The sequence below is a fragment of the Terrapene carolina genome, unplaced genomic scaffold, assembly GCF_002925995.2.
Source record: "Terrapene carolina triunguis isolate 2854851 unplaced genomic scaffold, T_m_triunguis-2.0 Scaffold95, whole genome shotgun sequence".
In the NCBI taxonomy this organism is placed as follows: Eukaryota; Metazoa; Chordata; order Testudines; family Emydidae; genus Terrapene; species Terrapene triunguis.
This window is the reverse complement of record NW_020664446.1, coordinates 9,217,722-9,242,048: the sequence shown is the minus strand read 5'-3', so window position 1 is coordinate 9,242,048 and position 24,327 is coordinate 9,217,722. Positions and strand designations below refer to the sequence as shown.

At 40.2% G+C, this 24,327-nt stretch overlaps 1 protein-coding gene across 2 annotated transcripts in view; it reads right to left on the bottom strand.

Moving 5' to 3' along the window:
- Positions 1 to 759: 759 nt before the first annotated feature.
- The window catches only part of PDCD4 (programmed cell death 4), a 24,029-nt gene continuing 461 nt past the window's right edge, over positions 760 to 24,327 (bottom strand). Inside the window, exons 1-9 of one of the 2 annotated variants that reach the window (XM_024204652.3) lie at positions 18,508 to 18,520; positions 17,445 to 17,589; positions 17,051 to 17,162; positions 15,957 to 16,057; positions 8,174 to 8,473; positions 7,494 to 7,588; positions 4,686 to 4,799; positions 4,220 to 4,441; positions 760 to 932 (exon numbers count right to left, since the gene is read on the bottom strand). In XM_024204652.3, the coding sequence (XP_024060420.1) occupies positions 831 to 932; positions 4,220 to 4,441; positions 4,686 to 4,799; positions 7,494 to 7,588; positions 8,174 to 8,473; positions 15,957 to 15,999 (876 nt within the window). In that variant the 5' untranslated portion in view covers positions 16,000 to 16,057; positions 17,051 to 17,162; positions 17,445 to 17,589; positions 18,508 to 18,520 and the 3' untranslated portion in view covers positions 760 to 830. Of the gene's footprint in view, positions 933 to 4,219; positions 4,442 to 4,685; positions 4,800 to 7,493; positions 7,589 to 8,173; positions 8,474 to 15,956; positions 16,058 to 17,050; positions 17,163 to 17,444; positions 17,590 to 18,507; positions 18,521 to 24,327 lie in introns of those variants that run through there. The other variant, XM_024204651.3, reaches the window with a different exon arrangement.

The following is a 24,327-nucleotide window of genomic DNA, read 5'->3' as shown; positions in this document are numbered from 1 at the left end:
CTGTTAGTCTTAAAGGTGCCACAGGACTCTCTGTTGCTCTAAACAGTAGCCTAATTTTCAGAGGTACTAAGTACCAACACCACTAACTGATGTCAATGGAAGCTATGGGTGCTCAACACCTCCGAAAACCAAGCCTGAAAGGTCAACACTGTACACAAAAAATGATGTATCCAAAATCTGAGGGTAATTTTTCAAACTCTCTTTTCCCTCCCACCCCTTGCACATAGGCTGCTCCTTCAAACAGTTTTGACTCTGAAACTGAGTCCTCATATCCACATAGGATGAGATAAAGTCTGAGAATGTGAAGGATTGACACTCTCTGTGCAGCACTAAGCATGAAGCAAAAAGAGTTTGTTTGTTTATTTCACAAAATCCTTACGTTGCTTCTCCTGACACTGTATTAACCTACTGGTCATATACAGTCTTTTTCTAAAGCAAAATACTCCCTAATAGTTTCTGATTTGATCAGAATTTTTCTTAAATATAAGTTAGTAAGCTCTTTTCAAGTGGCTGAGGAAAGGTTAAACTGTAAGAATTCAGTTTGCAAAAATGCTAGTCAAATTTAGTTTACTGCCCGAGTTAAACAGATTCAACTAGATACTAAAGATTGAGTTTGCCAGAAGCATTTAGTATTTCTTGGTTTACAAGTCTGGGGCGTTTTTTTTGTGACAGGCTTCCTTTGAGGGTTTTTGTTGTTGTTGTTGACTTGTTTTTATACTAGAAGAGAGTGGCCACACCCACTTTATTTTAAAATACCAAATTACTGGTTTGCTTGCTCAGGATTTAAAAAAAACTGACCTATACACACACTAACTACAAAGAGCAATCACTTACCGAGCCTGGACACAATCCACGGTGCCTTTGTAGCTGTCTATGTAAGTACTACATAAAATCCCATCTCCAACTGCTCTAGCAATAAATTGGCCCACTAACTGCAACAGAAGAAAAATATTTTTGAGACACTGAATTCAACATGATTTCTGAATAGACATTTTAACTTACATAGTTATTTGGGTTTTGTTTTTAAAATGTGGAGGTTATTCACCTTGGGTAGTAGCTGGAATTATTCACCTATGGGTGCTCCACTTTGGGTGCACACAGACCCCATGTGCCTTTGATCAGAGATTTTAGATAGCAGTGCCCATTTGACCTAGTCATGAGCTTGTCATCCTCATGCCCCATACCAAGGATATACACAGCTGTGCAGGCAAGCCACCCTCAGCTCCTTCTCTACCATGAAGTCACGCAAGATAATTCTTTGAAGCAAAGGGGAAGGAAGGCAGAGGAAGAATTCCAGTTACTGCACAAGATGGGCAACTTCTTTCTTTGAATATTGGCCTATGGGGGCTTCACTTCAGGTGACTCCTGAGTGGTATCCCTTGAAGAAAGAGGGGGCTTTGGAGCTGGATCCAATACTGAAGAAAGGACTGCCGTGACAATAGCAACAACCAATCTAGAGGCATGTATCAGGATGCACTGCACAGAGAAAGTGTGCACTGATGCCCAGATTGCTGCTTAGCAAATTGAAGCCATTGGTACATTTAACAAGATGGAGATGTTCTGAACCCTCAACCACACCACCAAATTTGAGGTTTCAATGATGACACAAGGCTGGGCGATATTAGTGGTCATAGTGGGGGGGCCTCTTCTTTTGATATCTTGGTCTCTTAGGCAGTTTGGCTGGTCTATGAAAGCTGAAGAATTGGACCAGATGGGATTTCTGTCTCATTTGGGCTCTGCTAAATTTTCTTTTATCTGCAGTTGTATATAAACACCAAAACCTGTGTGTGGCCCTTGAATCCAGTAAAGGTGTGCAAGGATTAGTCGGTGGACTCACTCAAGCGTCAGTCCATCAAAGGGAAGGTCTTCTACAGTAATCTGAACCTCCTTAGGCAATCCCGACAGCTGCAGCCAAGATGCTCGACATGACAACAGCAGTCGAGATGGAACAAGCTGCAGTGTCAACTGCATGTAGGGAAGTTTGCAAGACAGTCCTCGCTGAGAGATGACCCTCAGTTATGGTAGCCTAGAACTGTTCCCGTGTTCTGAAGGAAAGATGATCATTTAAAAAAAAAAAAAAAAAGCATTGAATTTGCTATATTTGATGTGATCATAGTTTGCCAGCAGAGACCGATAATTCTCTTTTCTAAACTGGAGAGTTGCAGAGGAGTAGCTTTTACACCCAAAGAGGTTGAGGCGCTTCTGGTCTTTACTGAACAGTGTAGACTTAGTAGGATGTTGTCTGCCATGCTCAACAACAACCCTCACAACTCTTTTTAGTGGTGAGGATGGTATGAGAATAAAAAAAAAGTCCAAAATGGTCAATCTTGATAGTGACCGAAGCTCTTTTGACAGCAGGGGTGGTATCCAGGCCTGGATCCAAGGCTGGTCAGAAGCAATATTCCATCACGAGGAGCCAAAGTTTAATCTATTTTTTTCCTAGTTCTACTTTTAGAAACTGAGGTCTTGCACTTGGCTGAGATGTGGGTATCCCCCACACAACAGATATGGGATACACTTGAAACCTAGGGATACTGGAATACCTGGTCGACAATGACCCCTTAGGCAAACCCCTCAGAATTGGGGGGGAGAGGTATTAAATGCAAACCCCCCAAATAAACTTAAGAGGTATGTGTGATGGGTCTCTAGGTACCCAGGATTGAGAGTCACCTTGTTACCCACCTGCCTGCAACATAACGAAGCCTTGCTTGTGGTAACTGGGTATTTGCTTGAATGGTGGTGTTAGGGAGCTCTTTCCTCTGGGCTGTTCAAGCCCTGTTTTTCCCTTGCAGGTTAACAACAGGTGCACCCCAGCCCCAGAGTCCCTTTGAATCATTTCCCTGTGATATCCAGCCCCTGTCACTGGCTAATCAAAGAAATCCCAGATCCTCTGCCCCCAAAGGAGCAGTGTACCCCAGTTCACTAGTTTTACCTCAAACTACTGTTCCTGTAAAAACAATTTTTTTTTTAAATACACACAACATATGTGAGCACTTACAATAAAACAAAAGTAGGTTTACTTAAAAAAGAATTCAGAGTTAACTAGGAACCGGAGAGTGGTGGAAACAAATGAATACAAAACAAAATCCTAAAACCTACAAATTTGTGTCTATGCTTATTAACAGTTACCTTGCCTATTTAATAAAGTAGGTTTTCCCTGCCAAGTTCAGTCTGTTGAAGAGCTGTCTGGCTTCACAGGAACCAGGATCCAATTTTTCACGAGAACATCCCTGCTCCCCAAGATGTCTCCTCACTGAAAGGAGGAAGAGCATCTTTCTCCTCTCTCTCCTATATTGAATCAGTCTTTTGTCTTTATTCATAGACAGGTTGAGCCTTTGTAAGGTTTTGTCTGTTGTAATGTTCCTTTTTTACCCCCATTGATAGTTTTAGGATGGAGCAAGGCTAAACAACGAACTAGGGTGGCATGACAACTCCCTCCTGCTTGAATGGGACACCACAGAGACATATTGTCCCTTAGTGACTAACTTTTACTTCAAGTCTATAAAACATACTTTCTATATAAATATATTATTCCTTAAATATTACATGTACGTACAGCTTGCAACAATTCTGAATCTTGACAAGGGCTTTCTGTAGATACTTTACCATGCTACTCTTTATGAATAATAAATACCCTCCAAGACCTGTGTTTGTCAGGTTGAGATAAGAGTTGTTTGCAAAGAACAGGAGACCCTCTGCGTTACAGTATGATTATCAAAAGAACTAAAACTGAACTAAAGACTCGAGGCCAAGCTAGAGCAAAGCTGAAGTGTGCACACTAGAAGCTCTGTCTCAGGCCATCAGGCAGCTGAGAAGGAACGGAGGGCAGTTTGCCTGCACAGCTTCATGTATCCTTGGAATGGGGCACAAGAATATCTGGAGTGCCTGCGAGGGCTAAACGGGCATTACTACAAACAAAAAGTCTGATCAGAGGTAAACGGAGCACATGCGCACCTGAAGTGGGGCATCTATAGGAACACTACTTGAATAAGGGTTAGTTTTGCTACACAAATTAAAAAAAACAAAAAGGGAAACTTCTCAAATTAAAACACTGATCTGGGAGTTAGGAAGGGGAGTGGTAAGACAGAAGGGAGCTACAGCATACAAGTGATAATACCACAAAAATACATTACACTTTATTTCATGAAGCAGTTTAACTGAACGACACTAACCATGGAGGTTAAAGTCAAAGATCTGGTGCAAAGGGCTGTAGGCATACCTGTGGTGCTCTGGGAGAATCCAACATCAATTCAGGTAGTTCTTTCAGTAGTCTATCAAATGATTTTTCCACATCACTTGTGCTCACTACTGTCCCACAAAGGTCAGAGAGGAGCTTAGATGTCATTTCTCTGTGACTAGCCTTCCCCTCTAATGACAATGATACGGCCAACACTGGCACACTGTATTTCATTTCACCAAGATTTAAATCCCTCAGCATCTCCTAAATAAGATTTGAAGAAAATATATTAACATTTTAATAAAAAAAAAGTTAACAATTAATAAAAAAAAGAATTAAAAGATTTAATAAAAAAATTTCAAATAATCACTACAAGGGCAGAAGGAAGGTTGTTTGGGTGCCTTAACTGTGCATTTCCATATCAGCACTTCTATAATCTCGTTTGTAACTGGCTGTGACTTCCCATGTCAAGTGTGATATTTTAAAAAATACAAGTTGTCAGACATACCGCAACTTCATTAGTATCTCCATGTTCAAAGTATTCCTGTAACATTGGTGTTAAAGTTTTATCAAATGCTCTTTCATCCAAAGGTGGAACTACAGTTTCATAGACACAATTCTCCTGTTTAAAAAAAAAAAAGAAATCAGATACTACATCTGAACAGCAGCAGCGTCTCTCTTGCTCTCTTTATTGCAGAGCTTAAATGCTTTTTAAATCATTAACTCTTTGGTACTTGCAGCCAAGATTTCTATCAGCAATGACTGCATCATGCCTTTGTAATCAGTTTGTGGAAACTCATCAGTTCTAGAACAAAGATAACATTTCCCAAAAATATAAAAGCTGAATTTACTAGTAAGTAACATTAGAACTTCCAACATCGTAAGCACCTAGGATTCTTCTGGCACCATACTGTTAGAAACAAAATTTTCGTGTACCATACATAGAAGGGAAGGAGACAAACTCATATCCAGCTCTGCAGAAAGGCAAAAGCTTAACCAGACACCTTGCATCTTTCCCCACAAGCTACTCTCCCCTCCCCAATAAAGAAGCAGCCTGTTTTTCAAAACAGCTACATGGCCAGACCGCCAATAACATGTAAAACGTGTTAAGGAAGAAAAGGACTTGGCATTTAATTTTCAGGGTGTTTGGTAAAGTCAGTTAGAAGCACTCACAAAAGGGGGAAGAGATCATGCAGCAATTGGCCACGGGGCAGCCTGACCTTGTAGGGCAATATAAGCTTAAGAACCAGAACCCCAGCACAGCCAATCTTCCTCCATATCCCTCAGTTCCCCACTCCTCCTGGACTGACATGCTAATATTCAGACGTACGTAAGTAGATAGGTAGGGGTGTGAGAGTGTGGAAGGAATGGGATGGAAGGACAGTTCTGTAACAGGTTATGTCTGGGTGGAGGCGTGAGAGGAATAGATATATTAGTGTCCTGGACCACCATGACAGAGTCTGTGCTGCACACTGCATATGATATTCATTTGTAGTTCAAAGGGGTACTGCAGCCTCCATGTACAAGAGAACCATCACAGCTTGGACAAAAAGTGTAACATGGTGCTGCCTAATGGGGAAGCTAAAGAGGAAACCAGTACTTAACAGTCTGAAAAAACACATCCCGCGGTGTCTTTCATAAACTAAGAGCAGCAGCTTTGGTAAGACAGTACTTAAAGTGTCCGACTCAGCAGTTCGGCTTGATTTTTAAATGTTTGGAGGTTTTTTTTTTTTTTTTTTTTTTTTTTTAAACTGGGTCTACAACTCCCTATGACCCATTCAACTGTAAGCACTGGAAGGGAAAGCCACACTTGAGAGTGGACATTTACACACTTATCCTAGGCCAGTGGTCCCCAAACTTTTCACGGTAATGCCCCCTCTTTACCCCTGTCTACACCCACCCCCCAGGAGCCATGGCCCCACTCCCGGCCCCCGGGGGTGGGCACAGACAGGAGTAAGGGGGCAAGGCTGGGGCCACAGCTAGGGGCAGGGCTGGGGCCGGGAACAGAGCCACGGTTGGAGCTGGAGCAGAGCGGGGCTAGGTGGTGCTCCCGTCCACTGTGGGGGCTGGCCCGAGCCCCGCCATGCCCCCTCGAACATTCCTCTGCACCTCAGAGTTTGGGGACCTCTGTCCTAGGCTCTTTAAATATTGTCTGTAGCCTTAGACTCAGACTATCTATTCTCAACCCTCAACAAGCTACTATGCGCTATTTGAGAGGGCCAAGATACAACAGTGACTACTTTATGCATCTCTTTTCAGCTGTCAAGATACGCCCCCTTAAGCTTTGACACACAGCGTGGGCAGTGGTGTCAACATCTGTTAAAGAATCCTTTGACTTCAGCCATTAGATCTATATTTTACCTTCAAAGCAGTGCATCAAGCTGATTTCCTAGATTTGATGTGCACCACTGTATTAAAAAGCCACAGTGTTCCACATTGAAATTGATTTTATCTTGGTTCATACCCAAATACTGAAGATAGGACCATATGACCAGTTTTTCCCCCTACCAACTGCACAGAGTCTGTACAATGAGCAACTGCAGAAAGAGTTAAAAACTGAAAGGTGTACTGGCTTTGAACTCCTTCAGAGACCTGCAGCATTTAGTGTTCATGTCTAATAATTTAAAACAAAGAAGAGAAAAAGCTACCACACGTACTTAGCAGTTGTACCTCTGTGTCTTTACTATAAAGTATATGTCAAGAACCTGATTTATCTACTATTCTTTTTATCCATATGCAATAGGCACCTTAAAAATCAGTACCAACACTAGCAGTATCTAAATACTGAAAATGGAATTTGTTTTCACTTCTGTTGATACCAACTTAACACTTCAAAATATTACTGTAGTAAGAGACCCTGATGATTTATGAACACTAGTTTTGTAGTAAAACCAATACAAGAATGTAGGCATTTTTATAAAAAGATTAAGAAAAAACTACCAAAATATACATTTTAATTGCAATTTAAAGTACTGAGAAACAAACATTTTTTCTTGAACGTCGATCAGTTTTTACAGAATTAGAGCTTAATCCTGCAAGGTGCTAAGGCCCTGATCCAGCAAAGCACTTGAAGCATAGGTTTAATTTAAGCATGAGTAGTCCCACTAGACAAATCAAGACCACCTTAGCAGGCTACACCAACCTCTTTGCTAGTGAATGGGCCTACTCATGTGCTTAAAGTTAAGCATACACTTTATCAGAGCCAGTGTTTAACATCTTTAGGATCAAGCCTTTACAAATGTCGCATCAATTACAGTGAATAAAAAGGCTATTTCCATCTCAAACTTGCACTGTATAAAACAAAACATTTGCTCACCTGGTCATCGTCGTAGTTGGGATCTTTAATATCCACTTCCTCCACGTCATACACTTGCCCTGGTGTACCCCAAACACCTTTGCCACCTGCACCACCTAGCAAAACATGCAAAAGTGAAAAAAAAAAGATAGCCAGCTTATGGTAAATGCTAGGTTGATCTCAAAATATCTCCATACTATCATGCCTCATTCGGGCATGTGTGTGTAAGTCTCAGATTTTCTGGGATATGCAGAAGTATTTGCATAATATCTTTCAACTCCCAGCCATTTGGGCTTTGCACCACTTGAGTCAGGAAACTGTAAGCAACATGAGGCAGCATGAAGAGTGCTGAAGGTTGAAATAATTGTGCTTTAAGTTATTAAAGGGAGTATCCCAGATATAAATTCCATCATAAACCTCAAGATCTGTAGATTGTACTGTACATTATAACAACAATGTAGTATACTAAAGAAATAAGTTGATTGTGCTTGGTATAATGAATAATGCATGTGTGTACACCATAATCCATTATTGAAGATCGCTATCTGCTGTGGCCATCCCCATCCAACCATTATAAAAAGAACTACTGAATGGCAGGATAGACGGAAAAGGTTGTTTAGGGAGAAGATAATCCAAATGGAAAAACATGCCTTTAGACAAAAGCCCATAAGCAGAGACCCTTCTTAGTAGGCTACACCAACCTTTCTTTGGTAGTCCCCTTCCTTTTCCAGACCGGGATCGTCTGTCCAGAAATTTTCCCTTTGGACTAGTTGGTGCAGTGACTCCAATTTTCAGTGCCTCTCCATTATCACTAACAGAGTCTCCTCTCCCAGAATCACGAGAAGAATTTTTCCTTAACCGCCTCTTTGCTCTAGCATTAATTTTAGCTTCATTAATGGAAGATGCAGCTATCCAATTTCCATTGATTTCAGTCTTTATTTCCTCACTTCCACCATTTTCTTCCTCACCAGAAAATGGAGTGTCACTTAGATGATCAAGTTCTCAAAAGAGAAAAGACACAAAGAAAAATCTAGTTACTGCTTTAAGCAGTTATCGTAAAAGTTATACAAAATATTCATCATGATTTTAAAAAATTACATGTTTAAAATGGAAACCTGTAATATAAAAGAAATATTAGATGTAAGGTTGCTGAACCAAAGTACCTGACCACATTCCAGTTACTTTTATTTAAGGCAAAGTTGTTGCTTTTCCATTGCCGGTGCAGTGGCATAATGGGAAATAAAGCTCTCCTAAGCTACATGCCAAAGAACATGTATGTGGGTAGGTGAAGAGCAACTGAATGAACATTTTACAAATAGATAAACCAAGTAAAGAGGTTCTGTAAACAAGCATGGAGCTACTTGGGTTTATAATGTCTCTCGAACTCAGTAAAACATATCCATTTTCCGTAAGTAAAATTCATAGAGTACCACTGGCTGCAATAGAAATAAGAGATAATAAACTGCAAGAGCACACACTTGGAAATTTCTCAGCATGCCACCAATGAAGAACTGACTTACCGGTTGATAAGCAGTAACGCAACTATTTTTAAAGTTCACCAAGATGCAACGGCATAAAATAGGAAGTCTTTCACTATACTTTATTGGGCTGGTTCTGCAAACACTCCTGGACGCAATGCTTACACCTACATATAGTCTCATTGCAGTAAATGGGACTACACTCTTAAGTAAGAGCTACACCCAATAATAAGGCTTGTAGGCTCAGACTTTAGTTTTTAAAATAGAATTCCATCTATGTGTACATGCTGAAGGTTTGCAGAGTGGGGCCCTTAGCATTTTTTCTATTTTTAAAACAGACTCTTGAAAACATGTCTGCCTATACTTAACCTGTTCTATGGATGAACAGAAAATTTTAAACTTCCCAGCTATCAATCTAGCACTTCCACATGCACAAAATTCATGTACAATTTTTTTAAAGTGACATTACTTCATTATAGTAAATACTACCTGGCAATTTCCATTTGGCTACGTTTCTCAGAACTGAAATATTTTCAAAACTAAGCAGTTTTATGGAAGGTAATGGAGAACAAAATGCCGTAATGAAGCAATTCCAACTTCAAAGTATCTGCCGGTGTCAAAGATCATTAGTTTATAAATTTACATATTTCAGAATGAAGAAAGCTTGATGCAAGTGTTTCTTTTCAGAATCAATGAAATAATGCTGAGATATTAGTGTTTCCAGATCTGAAGGTTAGAATGGAATGGCTGCATTACCGTTTAACTGCAAGTCACACTTTCCCACTAATTCCTTACTTAAAAATGGTTCCTCTCATGTTGGAAACACGCTAAACAAAAAAACAAGACCCTTGTCTGTGAAAGATATTCCCCCTAACTTGGGCTTTATATAAGTTTGCCCAACATCTTTATAAAGTAAAACAGAACTGTATATAACTAAGGAGAAAAATAAATAAATAAATAAATAAATAAATAAAAGGTGGGTTTACTTACACCCTTATTTCCCATAATGTCCTTCCCCAGCCCAGGTCTACAACTCAGCCACCAAAAAACTACTCTTCCTAGCGATCCCTGCTCTCTTGCTTCTCAGGAAGAGACTGGATGAGAATTACCCTGAGCCAGCTTTGTCCTCACTACTGAAGGGAGAGTTGTGACTGTATAAAAAGAAGGTGACCCTCTACTATTGTGGCAACCACTGTTATACAATTGCAACAAATCTTGTGCAAAGTATGCCTTGTAAGGTATCACTGGAAAAGTTGTGATCTGCTGAACATTGTTATCCTGTTTATATTTATGTATTATCATTGTGTATGAAGTTATGAATCTTTGCTATGTGTTTGTATCTCAAACATGTTGTGTTCCTGGGTAACATGCCCAAGACAGATTTACATCAAAGCCAGCCAGCCAGCCAGCCATGATTGATAGGCCATTAAAGAGAATCAACTCTTCCTGAGGATGCCTCAGAGAGCATGTAGACAATGGACGCCTCATGACTCAGCAAGGCACATAGAACATATGATCCCCGACTCCACGTTTGAGACGGTAACTTTCCATGCACATGGACTGGGGGGTATAAATTGGAGAGTGTGACATTTCTTTGCCTCTTTCCTGTTCCACATCTCTGGACTGTGATTTCTAACAAAAAAAGCTTTGAACAATGGACTGAGGACCCCCGATATTTGAGAGGCCAGAGAAACTTTTTACAAAACTGGCAGATTAACATCACTCCTATTATCCTGATCTACAAATTCTGAAATCAGCTGTAATGTATACGATTCACGTTAACCATTTAATAACGCTTCTTTTTTATTACTAAATCTTTAGTTCGGTTACTAAAGATTGGCTGCAGCGTGGTATTTGGTGAGATCCTGAAAGTAAATGTTGATCGGGGGGGGGGGGGGGGGGGGATGTCTGTCTCCTTGGAGTTGGAAGAACCTAATATATGTGATTTCTGGTTCTAATGGTCATTTAACACAGAAGTCTGGTTGTCTGGATGGTGCATGAGGGGCTAGAGTGCCTGAAGGGGCCTGTCTCTGGCTTAATAATAACTAGTATAGTATTTTGAAAGTATATATTTGTTATTGGCTTGGTGATAGAATATACCACCTGCCTGGAGTACATGCCCTGTATTTTGGCAATATGACCTGAGATTGGCACTCTTAGCTGTATATCAGGCAGCGTGACAAGAGTGACGTTACAGTCAACTCTGGTCTCAGTCTGTAGATCAGTAATATGGAAATCTTCCCAGAAGTACTTCTAAACCTCGAAGGGCCAGCACATTGTTGCAATGCTGAAACATTACATACTTACTATCAACGCTAAAATGACTATTTAAAAATAAAAGAAATTTGAACAAAGGCTATTGAGAACATACTTTTCCCCGTTTGTGCACAAACAGCTTACCTTTATAATTCTGTAAGCAACTAGACTGCAGTGAGAATTAGTCACCTCATTAGACTAAGACTACGTTAAACAATTAAGCATTAGTTTTGGCACTGGCCTATACACAATTACCAGCATGTTTTAAGCTCTATCGTTTTGCCCTCCACTACAGAGCTGGGTAAATGCATTAAGTGCAGTCTGAGAAGAGTAACTAGAAGTTTATCTCTCTAAAACTATTTATTAAAAATTTTAAATACTTTAAGTACAAATAGAAAAAAGATTTTTTTGAATAGTTTCACTGCAATGAAAAGCATTCTATATCAGTAAGCCTTTACCCATAATAAAGAAGTAAACCAGTTTAGCTAAATTGATCTAGTTAAACTGATACAACCACTAATGTAAAAACACTTGAAACCTTTAACCTTGGCTTCTATAAATTTATTTTAAAACTGATAATCTAAAGCAATTTAAGCAAAAATTAATGTGCTTAAAGTGCACCTACACTGGGTTTAACGCCATTAATTTAGTTAAGTCAGTCCAGTTTTCTAGTATAAAGGAGAGCCTGAGACTCATAGTACTTACTGAGCAAGTACAACCAGTTCATCTTCTATTAAATTTATGATCAGGGTGAGTTTAGCAATACAGAGGCTTTTGTAAAAGGAAATCATGCCTCTCCAGTCTATTAGAATTCTTTGAGAGGGTCAACAAGCATGTGGAGAACAAGGATGATCCAGTGGATATAGTGTACTTGGACTTTCAGAAAGCCTTTGACAAGGTCCCTCACCAATGGCTCTTAAGCAAAGTAAACAGTCATGGGATAAGAGGGGAAGGTCCTCTTGTGGATCAGTAACTGTTTAAAAGATAGGAAACAAAGGGTAGGAATAAATGGTCATTTTTCACAGTGGAAAGGGGTAAATAGTGAGGTCTCCTGAGGATTTGTACTGGGATCAGTGCTATTCAGTGTATTCATAAGTTATGAGGAAAACAGGGAGAACAGTTAGGTGGCAAAGTTTGCAGATGGTACAAAGTTACTCAAGATCGCAGTCAACTTTGGACTTAGCTAAGAGTTACCAAGGAATCTCACAAAACTAGGTGACCAGACAACAAAATGGCAGATGAAATTCAATGTTGATAAATGCAAAGTGCTGCACAGTGGAAAACATACTCCCAACTATACATACAAAGTGATGGGGTCTAAATCTGCTGTTACCACTCAAAGATCTTGGAGTGATCGTGTATAATTTTCCGAAAACATCTGCTCAGTGGCAGTCAAGCTAACAGAATGTTAGGAACTATTAGGGAAGGGATAGATAATAAGAAAAAAATATTGTTGTCACAATATAAATCCATGATACGTCCACACCTTGAATACTGTGAATAGTTCTGGTAGCCCTGTCTCAAATAAAGATATATTAGAAATGGAAAAGGTACAGAAAATGGGAATAAAAACAAGTATGGGTATGGAATTGCTTCCATATGATACTCCTGGAGGAATTCTGCACCACTGCACACATGCAGAATTCATGTTCCCTGCAGATTCCCTCCCACCCCCGCAGAAAATACATTTTGCCAGAGAGAGTCACTGCAATTACACATTGCGCCCACCAGGGGCTGCTGTGGCACCACAAGAGAGGGAAGCCGGCTCACAAGCCGGAGCAGTTAGTCAAGAGAGGGAGGAGGCAGAGGTCAGGTGAAGAGGCACAGGACACGGGGGAGGGACAGACAGAGCAGGGCACATACAGCTGCTGGGGGAGGGGGGGGTCATGCACTGGCGTTCAGGAGGGCTAGCAGGGGGACAGACTGAGGTGGGGACACAGGAGCTAATGGGGTGACAGCACTGAGTCAGGGGCTGAATGGGTGGGGGGTGCCAGGCCACATGTGCCTGACTCAAACTTTTGTACTAATATGCCTAGTAAGGAATTTATTTGTCAAAAAACATTTCCTGAATCTTTTTTATTGTCTGTATTGTTACAGACATACTTACTGACATGTATTTTGAAATAAATTATCGAAATAACTGAAACTAGCACAATTATATTGTGTTATTTTGACAAATAAAATATGCAGAATTTAAAAATATTGTGTGCAGAATTTTTATTTTTTTGGCGCAGAATTCCCTCAGGAGTAATAGGAGGAGAAATTAAAAAGACTGGGACTGAGATGACTGAGGGGGAATATAACAGAAGGTTATGAAATCATGAATGGTGTGGTGAAAGTGACTAAAGAAGTGTTAGTTACCCCTTCACATAATACAAGAACCAGGGCTCACCCAAATAAATTAATAAACAGCAGGTTTTAAACAAACGAAAGGAAGTACTTCTTCACACCACATGGTCAACCTGTGGAACTCATTGCCAGGAGATGTTGTGAAGGCCAAAAGTATAATCGGGTTCACAAAAGAATTAGGTAAGTTCACAGAAGACAGGTCCACGAATAGCTATAAATCAATATGGTCTGGAACACAATCTCATGCTCTAGATGTCCCTAAACCTCCGACTGCCAGAAGCCAGAACTGGATGACAGGGGATGGATTACTCAATAACTTGCTGTGTTCTGTTAATTCCCTCTGCAGCATCTGGCCCCTGTCAGAAGACAGGATACTGGACTAGATGGACAACTGGTCTGACCCAGTTCCCAGTCTTATGTTAATGTTCTTATTATGTGTTTCCTCTGCTTTTAATCCTAGGGAAAGTTATATGACAGCAAAAATCTCTGCTCCAAAGGAGTTTATTTGCTCTTGTTTAATCTTGACCTGAATTCATTCCTGTGTTTGTGACATCATAACTAGTTGCTGTGACAGGAATTATAAACATCGGATTATTATGACTTCAAAGTCACTATCATCTAGTATTCTAGTTAAGCAACCACTTGGGATGTTGCAAACAAAAACAAACAGGAGGAAAAGAGGAACTCCTAAGGAACAGAGATTTTATTTGCATGGAATTATTCCAATTTTAAAAGAAATACATCACGCAGCAAATGTAATATAGTTAGTAGAACTGTTTCTAAATAGATTATTTCTCCAAGTTTGTTATGAAGATCTTTAAAGAAATAGGTTTATTAAAAAAATAATAAAATGGAAAATCATGGGAGACGGGAGAGATTCCAGAAGACTGGAAAAGGGCAAATATAGTGCCCATCTATAAAAGGGAAATAAAAACAACCCAGGAAACTACAGACCAGTTAGTTTAACTTCTGTGCCAGGGAAGATAATGGAGCAAGTAATTAAGGAAATCATCTGCAAACACTTGGAAGGTGGTAAGGTGATAGGGAACAGCCAGCATGGATTTGTAAAGAACAAATCATGTCAAACCAATCTGATAGCTTTCTTCGATAGGATAACGAGTCTTGTGGATAAGGGAGAAGCTGTGGATGTGGTATACCTAGACTTTAGTAAGGCATTTGATACGGTCTCGCATGATATTCTTATCGACAAACTAGGCAAATACAATTTAGATGGGGCTACTATAAGGTGGGTGCATAACTGGCTGGATAACCGTACTCAGAGAGTTGTTATTAATGGTTCCCAATCCTGCTGGAAAGGCATAACGAGTGGGGTTCCGCAGGGGTCTGTTTTGGGACCGGCTCTGTTCAATATCTTCATTAACGACTTAGATATTGGTATAGAAAGTACGATTATTAAGTTTGCGGATGATACCAAACTGGGAGGGATTGCAACTGCTTTGGAGGACAGGGTCATAATTCAAAATGATCTGGACAAATTGGAGAAATGGTCTGAGGTAAACAGGATGAAGTTTAACAAAGACAAATGCAAAGTGCTCCACTTAGGAAGGAACAATCAGTTTCACACATACAGAATGGGAAGAGACTGTCTAGGAAGGTGTACGGCAGAAAGGGATCTAGGGGTTATAGTGGACCACAAGCTAAATATAAGTCAACAGTGTGATGCTGTTGCAAAAAAAGCAAACGTGATTCTGGGATGCATTAACAGGTGTGTTGTGAGCAAGACATGAGAAGTCATTCTTCCGCTGTACTCTGCGCTGGTTAGGCCTCAACTGGGAGTACTGTGTCCAGTTCTGGGCACCGCATTTCAAGAAAGATGTGGAGAAATTGGAAAGGGTCCAGAGAAGAGCAACAAGAATGATTAAAGGTCTTGAGAACATGACCTATGAAGGAAGGCTGAAAGAATTGGGTTTGTTTAGTTTGGAAAAGAGAAGACTGAGAGGGGACATGATAGCAGTTTTCAGGTATCTAAAAGGGTGTCATAAGGAGGAGGGAGAAAACTTTTTCACCTTAGCCTCTAAGGATAGAACAAGAAGCAATGGACTTAAACTGCAGCAAGGGAGGTTTAGGTTGGACATTAGGAAAAAGTTCCTAACTGTCAGGGTGGTTAAACACTGGAATAAACTGCCTAGGGAGGTTGTGGAATCTCCATCTCTGGAGATATTTAAGAGTAGGTTAGATAAATGTCTATCAGGGATGGTCTAGACAGTATTTGGTCCTGCCATGCGGGCAGGGGACTGGACTCGATGACCTCTCGAGGTCCCTTCCAGTCCTAGAATCTATGAATCTTTGAAAGAGCCACCACAATACAATTTACAAATAAAAGAAATTCCAGTGTCAATTAAACAATAGTTTAAATACAAAAACTAAAGACGTTATATACCTGTTGGGTTAACATTATATATCGGCTCATTTTCTACTTCCATAGTTGTTTAATTGCACTTCAACTGAACTGACTGTAAACGGAAATCTTTCCTTTCAGGCCTAAAAAGAAAGAAAAAAAAAAAAAAAGCAGTAAAAGCAATTAAAATTGAATACAGAAATACATTTGATTTTTCAGTGGACTAAAGTCTGACTGAATTAGAGTATTAGGAGTCTTTTACCTAGTCAACATTCATTTTCACCCAAATTCAAGTATTAAGACTGGTATTTTTTTTTAAATTAGCATTAACTTACTGGTACTAGTGAAAATATTCATGGGATGGTGAAAATGTAACAGAGAGCACCATTTATAAAACAGCACAGATAACAGTGTACAACTGTAATACCAAGACAAAGGTCAAATCTACACTTAAGTTTTACCAGTATACTTTGGTTTAAAAAACAAACAAACAAACAAACACCACACCCCTAACTGACCTATGTAGTTGTTATACTGGTAAAAACCCTAGTGCAGGCACAGTTACACCGATGTAAAGATGACGCATACCAGTATAGTTATTCCCCTTCCCATATATGACTATCTATGTGGGTTTAAAGCATCTTTATGACACCATACATGCATCCACACTAGGAGAGTTGTACTAATTCAACTATACCACTATAGTTAAAGCATTAGAACTTTCTAGTCTGGAGAAGCCCTTACCATGCATCCTAATTCACTGGCTCCCCTACACCCAAACACAGATCTATAGGCCATATACATTTATTCTACAGAAGTACACACACCTGAGAAGCTCTCACTTCTGTATTCTCTCATGAATACTCTGCTCTCTCCTTTTTCTGTGAATTCTGCTAGCTAGGGGCCAAGGTGAACAAGTTCTCTCTTTCTAGAGAGATTACTGTTATTTTCCTCTCCTCCCTTCCCATTCATCTCTATAAATAGCTGAATAATGAGATTTTGAAAGAGATGGCATCTCCCCTTTTCTTAAAAAAAAAAAAAAATAGATTTCAGCCAGTAAGACTACAATATGCAAGTGAATCAGGTGGGCAGTACACAAAGACATATTGGCTACATCATTTATCACAAACTTTTACCTGCAAAGTTTTCATGAATCACTTTGTAGTCTTGTGAATGTTATTGGTACGTGTAGTTCTCCCATGAGATTTCAATGGCTCTTCTCCTCTTCCCTTTCCACCTGTTGCAGTCCTGCAAACACTTTATTGTTGAGTGGCGAGTTTGTGACATTAGATGACATCAACCCTCCCCATTTTTCTCCTCTAGTTCACTTGCCTAGTACAGACTTATTGACTACAGTGATGAATAACCAGTGGTTGAAGGTACAAAACTTGCCTTTTTATAGTGATTTCTGTGTATAATCCAATTTTCTCAGGTCATACCCCAATTTCAAACAATTAACCTTGAGTAAGGCAATGTCCTCTTCCCCATGCCATCCAATACCTCATTTAAATATCTTTCTTTCAGCATTACCTCAATCATTCAGTTCTGAAGCACTCTTATTATGCTAAGAGTCTTCTCTTGTACTGCTCACTCAGGAAGGGGAATCAAGATCGTCTATTTTAGGAGGTTAATTTTCTTCTTCCTAGTAGAATGTTCCATTACAGATGTGTTTCTCCTTTAAAACAAAAGGAAAATACAATTAAATAGTAATAAAGAGACTGCATAGAACACTAGAACTAGGAAAAGTAATTTTAACATTTATTATAATAACTACCACCAGTGAGGAGGACTTTTTTCCCCTATACAGGACCTCCCACAAATCTACTTGAGACCACCTTCCATTTCAAAAATTTGAAAAGACATCTGTCTGTAATATTCTTTGGGGGGTCATGACCCTCAGGTTCAGAACCCCATCTTAGACTATAAACATGACATGGGTGCCAGCACACCTCAGCTTTACAGCTCACACAGTCACACTAATCAGGAGACTGCACTGTCAGTCAGGGCCGCCCGTAACTATTCTAGGGCCATACGTAGCCCCCCTGTGGGGGAGGGGGAGCAGGGCTGGCTTGGGGGGCATGGAGGAACCGCCCCCCAACAATCACCGGCGGCACTGGGGCAGAGCAGGGGCAGGAAGAGGCAGGGCGTGGGCTTTGGGGAAGGGGTGGAGTGGGGGCAGGGCTGGGGCGGAGCAGGGTGGGAAGAGGCGGGGCGGGGGCTATTGGGAAGGGGTGGAGTGGGGGCGGGGCTGGGGCTGGAGCAGCATGCAGATTTCCTGGTGCCCTACGCAGCTGCGTACTTTGCGTATGGGTAGGGACGGTCCTGCTGTCCATCTAGAGATGGATAACATTTACACCTCCAGACTAAATATTAACTTTAATTCTTAGGTTCCAAGGCCAGAAGGGACCATTGTGACCACCTAATCTGACTTCCTGTAAAACACAGGCAATAGAACTTCTCCAAAACATTTCTAGAACAGTATCTTTTAGTAAAACCTGCAGTCTTCATTTAAAAATTACCAGTGATGGAGAATTCACCAGGACCCTTGGTAAACTACTCCAGTGGTTAATTACCCTCACTATTGAATATTTACATCTTATTTCCAGTCTGAGGACTTGTCTTCACTTACAGCACTACAGAATCGAAGTCGGCATAGTTAATCCACCTCCCCGAGAGGCGATAGTTATGTTGACAGGAGAAGCCCTCCCATCGACATAGCTCTGTCTACACGAGGGGTTAGGTTGATATAATTACATTGCTCGGCGTGTGGATTTTGCACACCCGTGAGCAACACCATTATACTGATATAGGTCTGTAGTATAGTCCTGGCCTGAATTTCTTAATATAAATTTCCAACCTTTGGATTGTGTTATACCTTTTTCAGTTAGACTGAAGAATGCATTATCAAATATTTGTTCCCCACACTGGTACTTACAGACTAATCAAGTCACCCATTAATTTCCTCTTCATTAAATTAAACAGATTGAGCTCCTTCCGTCTATCACTATAAGGCATGTTTTCTAATCCTTTATTCATTCTTTTGGTTTTTCTCTGCAGTCTCTCCAGTTTATCAACATCCCTCTTAATTGTGGGCACCATCCCTGGCTAGTAACAGTCGCATCAGTGTCAAGTATAGAGGTAAAATAACCTCTCAAGTCCCCTGTTTATGCATCCCAGGATCACATTAGCTCTTTTTGCCACAGAGTCACATTGGGAGCTTACTTTCAGCTAATTATCCACCACATCTTTTTTAGAATCACTGCTTCCCAGGATAGAGTCCACCATCCTGTAAGTATGGCCTATATTCTTTGTTCCTAGATGTATACATTTAGCAGTATTAAATCGCATATTGTTTGCTTGCACCAAGTTTAGCAAGAAATCCAGATCACTCAGAATCAGTGACCTGTTCTCTTCATAATTTAATGCTCCCCAAATTTTGCAGTCAGCTGCAAACTTTACCAGTGATGACTTTGTTTTCTTCCAGGTCACTGACACGTTAAATATCGTAGGGCCCAAAAAAATGATCCCTGCAGGGCCCCACTGGAAACCCACCTGCTCGATGATGATCCCCCATTTACAATTACATTGAGACCTATCAGCCATTTCTTAATCCAGTTAAGGTGTGCCATGTTAATTTTATATCATTCTAGTTTTTTAATCAAAATGTCACCAAGTCAAACACCTTATAGAAATCTAAATATGTCAACACTATTATCTTTAATCAACCAAACTAGTAATCTCATTAAAAAGATGGGATCCAGTTAAATCCTGTCAAACTATCTTCCATAAACCCATGTTGGTTTCCATTACCCTCCTTCAATTCTTGATTAATTGATATAAACTGCTCAGTATCTTGCTCGAGATTGATATCAGGCTGACAGACTGATAAATTGCTAGGGTCATCCTGTTTACCATTTTTAAAAACTAGCACAACATTAGCTTTCTTACAGTCTTCTGGAACTCCCCAGTGTTCCAAGACGTATTGAAAAACTACATTAATGGTCCAGTGAGCTCCTCAGACAGCTCTTAAAACTCTGGGATGCAAATTATTTGGACCTGCTCATTTTAAAATGTGTAACTTTAGTAGCTTCTGCTTAATATCATCCAGAGAAACTAGCAGAATGGAAAGAGTTATCATCAACATATGAGACTGCATCATCTGTTTTCTCCCCAAATACAGAATTCATATTTACTGAACACTTCTGCCTTTTCTGCATTATTATTGCTAATTATAGCATTTCCACCTAGTAATGGACCAATACAATTGTCAGGATTCTTTTTGTTCCTAATAAAAATCTAAATATGTAATTATTGTGCTTAACACTGCTCACCATAGATTTTTCCTTGTGTCCCTTTGCATCTCTTACGAATTTTCTACAATTCCAATCCAATTACTATCAACTTCCCCCTTTCTTCCATTTGCTATATATTTTTATTTTTAATAGCTACCTTCACTACCCCTCTATATCAGGTTGTTTTTTTAAATCAGTATGGTTAAATGGGCTTGCTTAAACTTGGTAATGCTAGTATTCAACATCAGTCTTAGGACTACCTCACATTTCCTAACTAAAAACCTTTATTATTCATCTACAACAGTATAAGTTCTGAAAATCTGTACAAAGAGCATATTGGTAGCATCGTGTCATAAATACAGGCCAGTCTAGACACACGATGATGTGCTCCTATTTTGCTCAAACTAATTTTCCAAAGCTTCATATAGTGAAAAATAATTTGTCATGTATTAAAAAAAGTTTTCAAAGTTACACACACACACATTCACAAGAAGATCAGAGCTTTTGTGCCTCACAGCAAATCCAGAGCTAAGTTTATATACTGTAGATATATACACTCAAACTTGGTGTTAATTTTTTTAAAGCAAATCTCAAAGGGCTTTGCAAAGGAGATCAGTATCATTACCTTCATTTTACAGAGGGAGTGACGGAGGCACAGAGATGAAGTGACTTGCCCAAAGTCACCCAGCAGGCCACTGGCAGAACCCATCTCCCCTGAATCCCAGTCCAGAGTTCTACCAACTAGACCAGTGGTTCTCAACCTGTTCTCTGCGTATCCCTGGGGGGCCACAGACTAGGCCTAAGATTTCCAAAAAGGTCTGCACCTCCATTTGAAATTTTTTAGGGGCCTGCAAATGAAAAAAGGTCGAGAACCACTGAACTAGACCACACTGCCTCAGCTGAATATACAAGACAAACACATGGTAAAAGTAAGTATTATTTTCTCTATTTTATAGATGGGGAATTGAGGCAGAGGGAGATTAAATTACTTGCCAAGGAAGTCTGTGGCAGAGCTGGAAATTCAATCCACATCTTTCATATCTTAGTCCAATTACTTAATTGAAATACCCCCCTTAGCTGACTCTGCATTTGCACTTTTACATGCAAGTTGTGCTATCATGCTTTGAAATGTTACCACCCCCCACTGATCAATGATAAAAATACTTACTTGTATTACCACTTCCCTCTACCATGCAAGCAGATACTTTCTTTTTTAGTAAGTAAGGTTATAGCCACAAAATTGATTTTTTGGGGGGTGACAGAGGGGAACCACATGGATCATACATCTGGGTAAGCCACCGTAATTGAGGAAGAATGTGTACCTTCATTGACTGTTAACATGTTTAACAAAAAGTTACATATTTTTAGTATTATTGGCATTCAAACTCAAACAGATACTTAAAGCTTGTTTTTTCCCCTCCTTTGTGTAATCCCCAATAACAAAAAATATTCTGGGATAAAAGTAAGTAATATTATAGATGTGAAATAAAATCCAGGTCCCACTTCCACAGCTCTCTGTTCCATAGCAATGATACTTGGTTTTGACCAGTAGACTAAGCAGATATGACTATTAAGACAAAGATAGCCTCTTGCTGTTGGCTCTATTTTTCCAGTGTCACTTTAATTACTGTAAACACACTTAAGAAAACAAAACAGGTTGAACATTAAATTGTTAACACTCACGGACACACCATAGGTTCATGGAGCCTTTAGAGACAAGATCTGTAGTGCAGAGTTGTTAATATGAACAAAGTAATGCATATCAACATTATGTAAGTACTAAGTTAATGACCTATTACTTAAAACTACTATGAGGTTCAAGAGGATTACTTCTGCGTATTCATACTCCTGAGACTGATGCCACCTTAGCCCTGCAGAGTAAACCCTAAAATTCCAACATATTAATTTATGTTTGAGGCAGCCCCAAAACATTCTCAAAATGGAGACTTGCTCGAGGCTTAGGAGACTGCTGAAGACAGCCCTACAGTCTCTTACTGTGGTGGTGACTTCCTCAGAGCTAAGTAAGAGTCCTGCACTGAGAAAGTACCTACATTGGCTTGTTCCGGCAGAACAGAGGAGTATCCAATACCAACAGATCAGCAGATACCTACTCGGTACCTTGTTTCTTGTTATATGGGTAACTTCCAATATCAACAAAGATAAGTTCCTTAAAAGCCCAAATCATCCTCAGCAACAGTAACACTCCAACAATGGAAGAGATGAGGCCTCAGCACCCAGAGAAGATTTAGGTACTACAGTCATGGACCCTGGATCCAAATGGCACAAATTTTCTCACTTCCAGGGTCATTCCTGATTTATGTATCTGAAATCAAACTGGCTTACTCTCTGTGTCCCTTCCTCAGGCCAGATAGCCAATATGTTAGTGGACCCAAGGACTGGGCTTGTAAAACCTCCTTGGAAAGGCAACTGACACAATTGTCTAGTTCAGTTTTTTACTATTATTATTTATATTATGGTAGCACCAATGAACTTCAATCAAGGACCAAGTATTCATTGTGCTTGACTCTGGAGGGGGGGGGGAGTCTTTGCCCCAGGGAGCTCACAATCTCTACAGGTAGACAAGACAACAGGGGGACTTAAGTTTGAGCTTTTTTTTTTTTTTTTTAAGAATTTGCAGAACATTGTAGAGTGCTGCAAAGACTCTAAAAACCATAGGCTCCTGGGAGGCTTTGTTTTGGAGGGAGGTGGTGTCTTGGTTTTTTCTCAAGTCCATTATTTTCTCTGGTCTCTGGTAGACAAGGAGCTTTTCTGGATCATTCAGTTGTGAATATTTCAATGAGACACTTCTATTTATGTAGGTATTTAAACCGCACTCATCAGCCAAGTACATATCTCATGATCACCTGCATCCAAGCCGTCCCACTAGTTAACATAAGCAAACAAACCCCAATGTGTCCCTGGCCAAGAATTTGCAGTGATGTTAGATAAGGAACAAGGCTTCAGAAAACTCTAAAAATCTCTAGATTTAAGATCTTCTTTGAGTATGCTTGATATGGCAATCACTTCTAAAACTGTATTTCCCCCTTCCCCAACTTCAAGCAAAATATAGTAATCATTAATGCCATACCATGTTTTTAAACTGCAGCAAAATGGCTGAAGTCACATCTAAAAACAACCAAAGAAATGTTACTTAAACTTCACAGCATTTTTTCCTCCCTTTGAGCAGAGACCAAGCATGAAAACCTCCAGCCTGAAATGTGAACATTTCAAGGTTGAAAAACCTTGTTGTTACAGCATAATTTTTTTTGTGGCCATGTGCTCACTGTAGTACTGTAAAAAGATCCGTTTCCATCTAAGGTTTACACATACATACACTTTTATAGCACAGTATGCTCTATATAAATACTAGGTGCTAGTTATATAGGAAAGAGTGTATAAATAGCCTAAAATATTACTTATTCAAAAAAGACCTCAAGTGTTACAGTTAAACATACACCAATCCACCTTCAACACAAGTCTTAAAGCACACACTTTAAAGTATCAGAAATAACAACGGAAGTGGTTTTCATACAGATGTGGCTAGTTTGTTTTGTTTTTAAAGGTGCCGCAGCCAGCTCAGCCTTTACAAGAAAAGAAAGTGACTTTACAGCCTGGCGTGGCGGGGTAACCCACAGCTCTCCTGTAAAGAGCTAAACCAGGCTCCCTCCTCCCCGGTAACCAATTCAATCGTAGTGCTCTTTGGGAGCAGCATGCCAGTCACCGCATCCTCAGCCAGCCAGACTGGGCCGGGGAGCAGAGGAGTTGGGGATCACTCCTTCCCCACAGATGCCAGTGACTGTATCTTTAGGACAAAGCCCTGGCTGGGATGATTTAGTTGGGGATTGGTCCTGCTTTGAGCAGGGGGTTGGACTAGATGACCTCCTGAGGTCCCTTCCAACCCTGATCTTCTATGATGAAGACCACTGGCTCCATTAAGGGCACTGCTTCTGAGAAGGTGTCTTTAACGGGGAGTGGGGGAGGTAAGTCCCTGAAATAAACAGGGTAGCAGAGGGGAAAGCCCCCACCCCACCATTATTCCCCCTGCTGGGGGACAGAGCAGGGAGCGGGCATGGAGACCCCACACCACCCCCTCCCTGCTGAGGGAGCAAGGACCCCACACC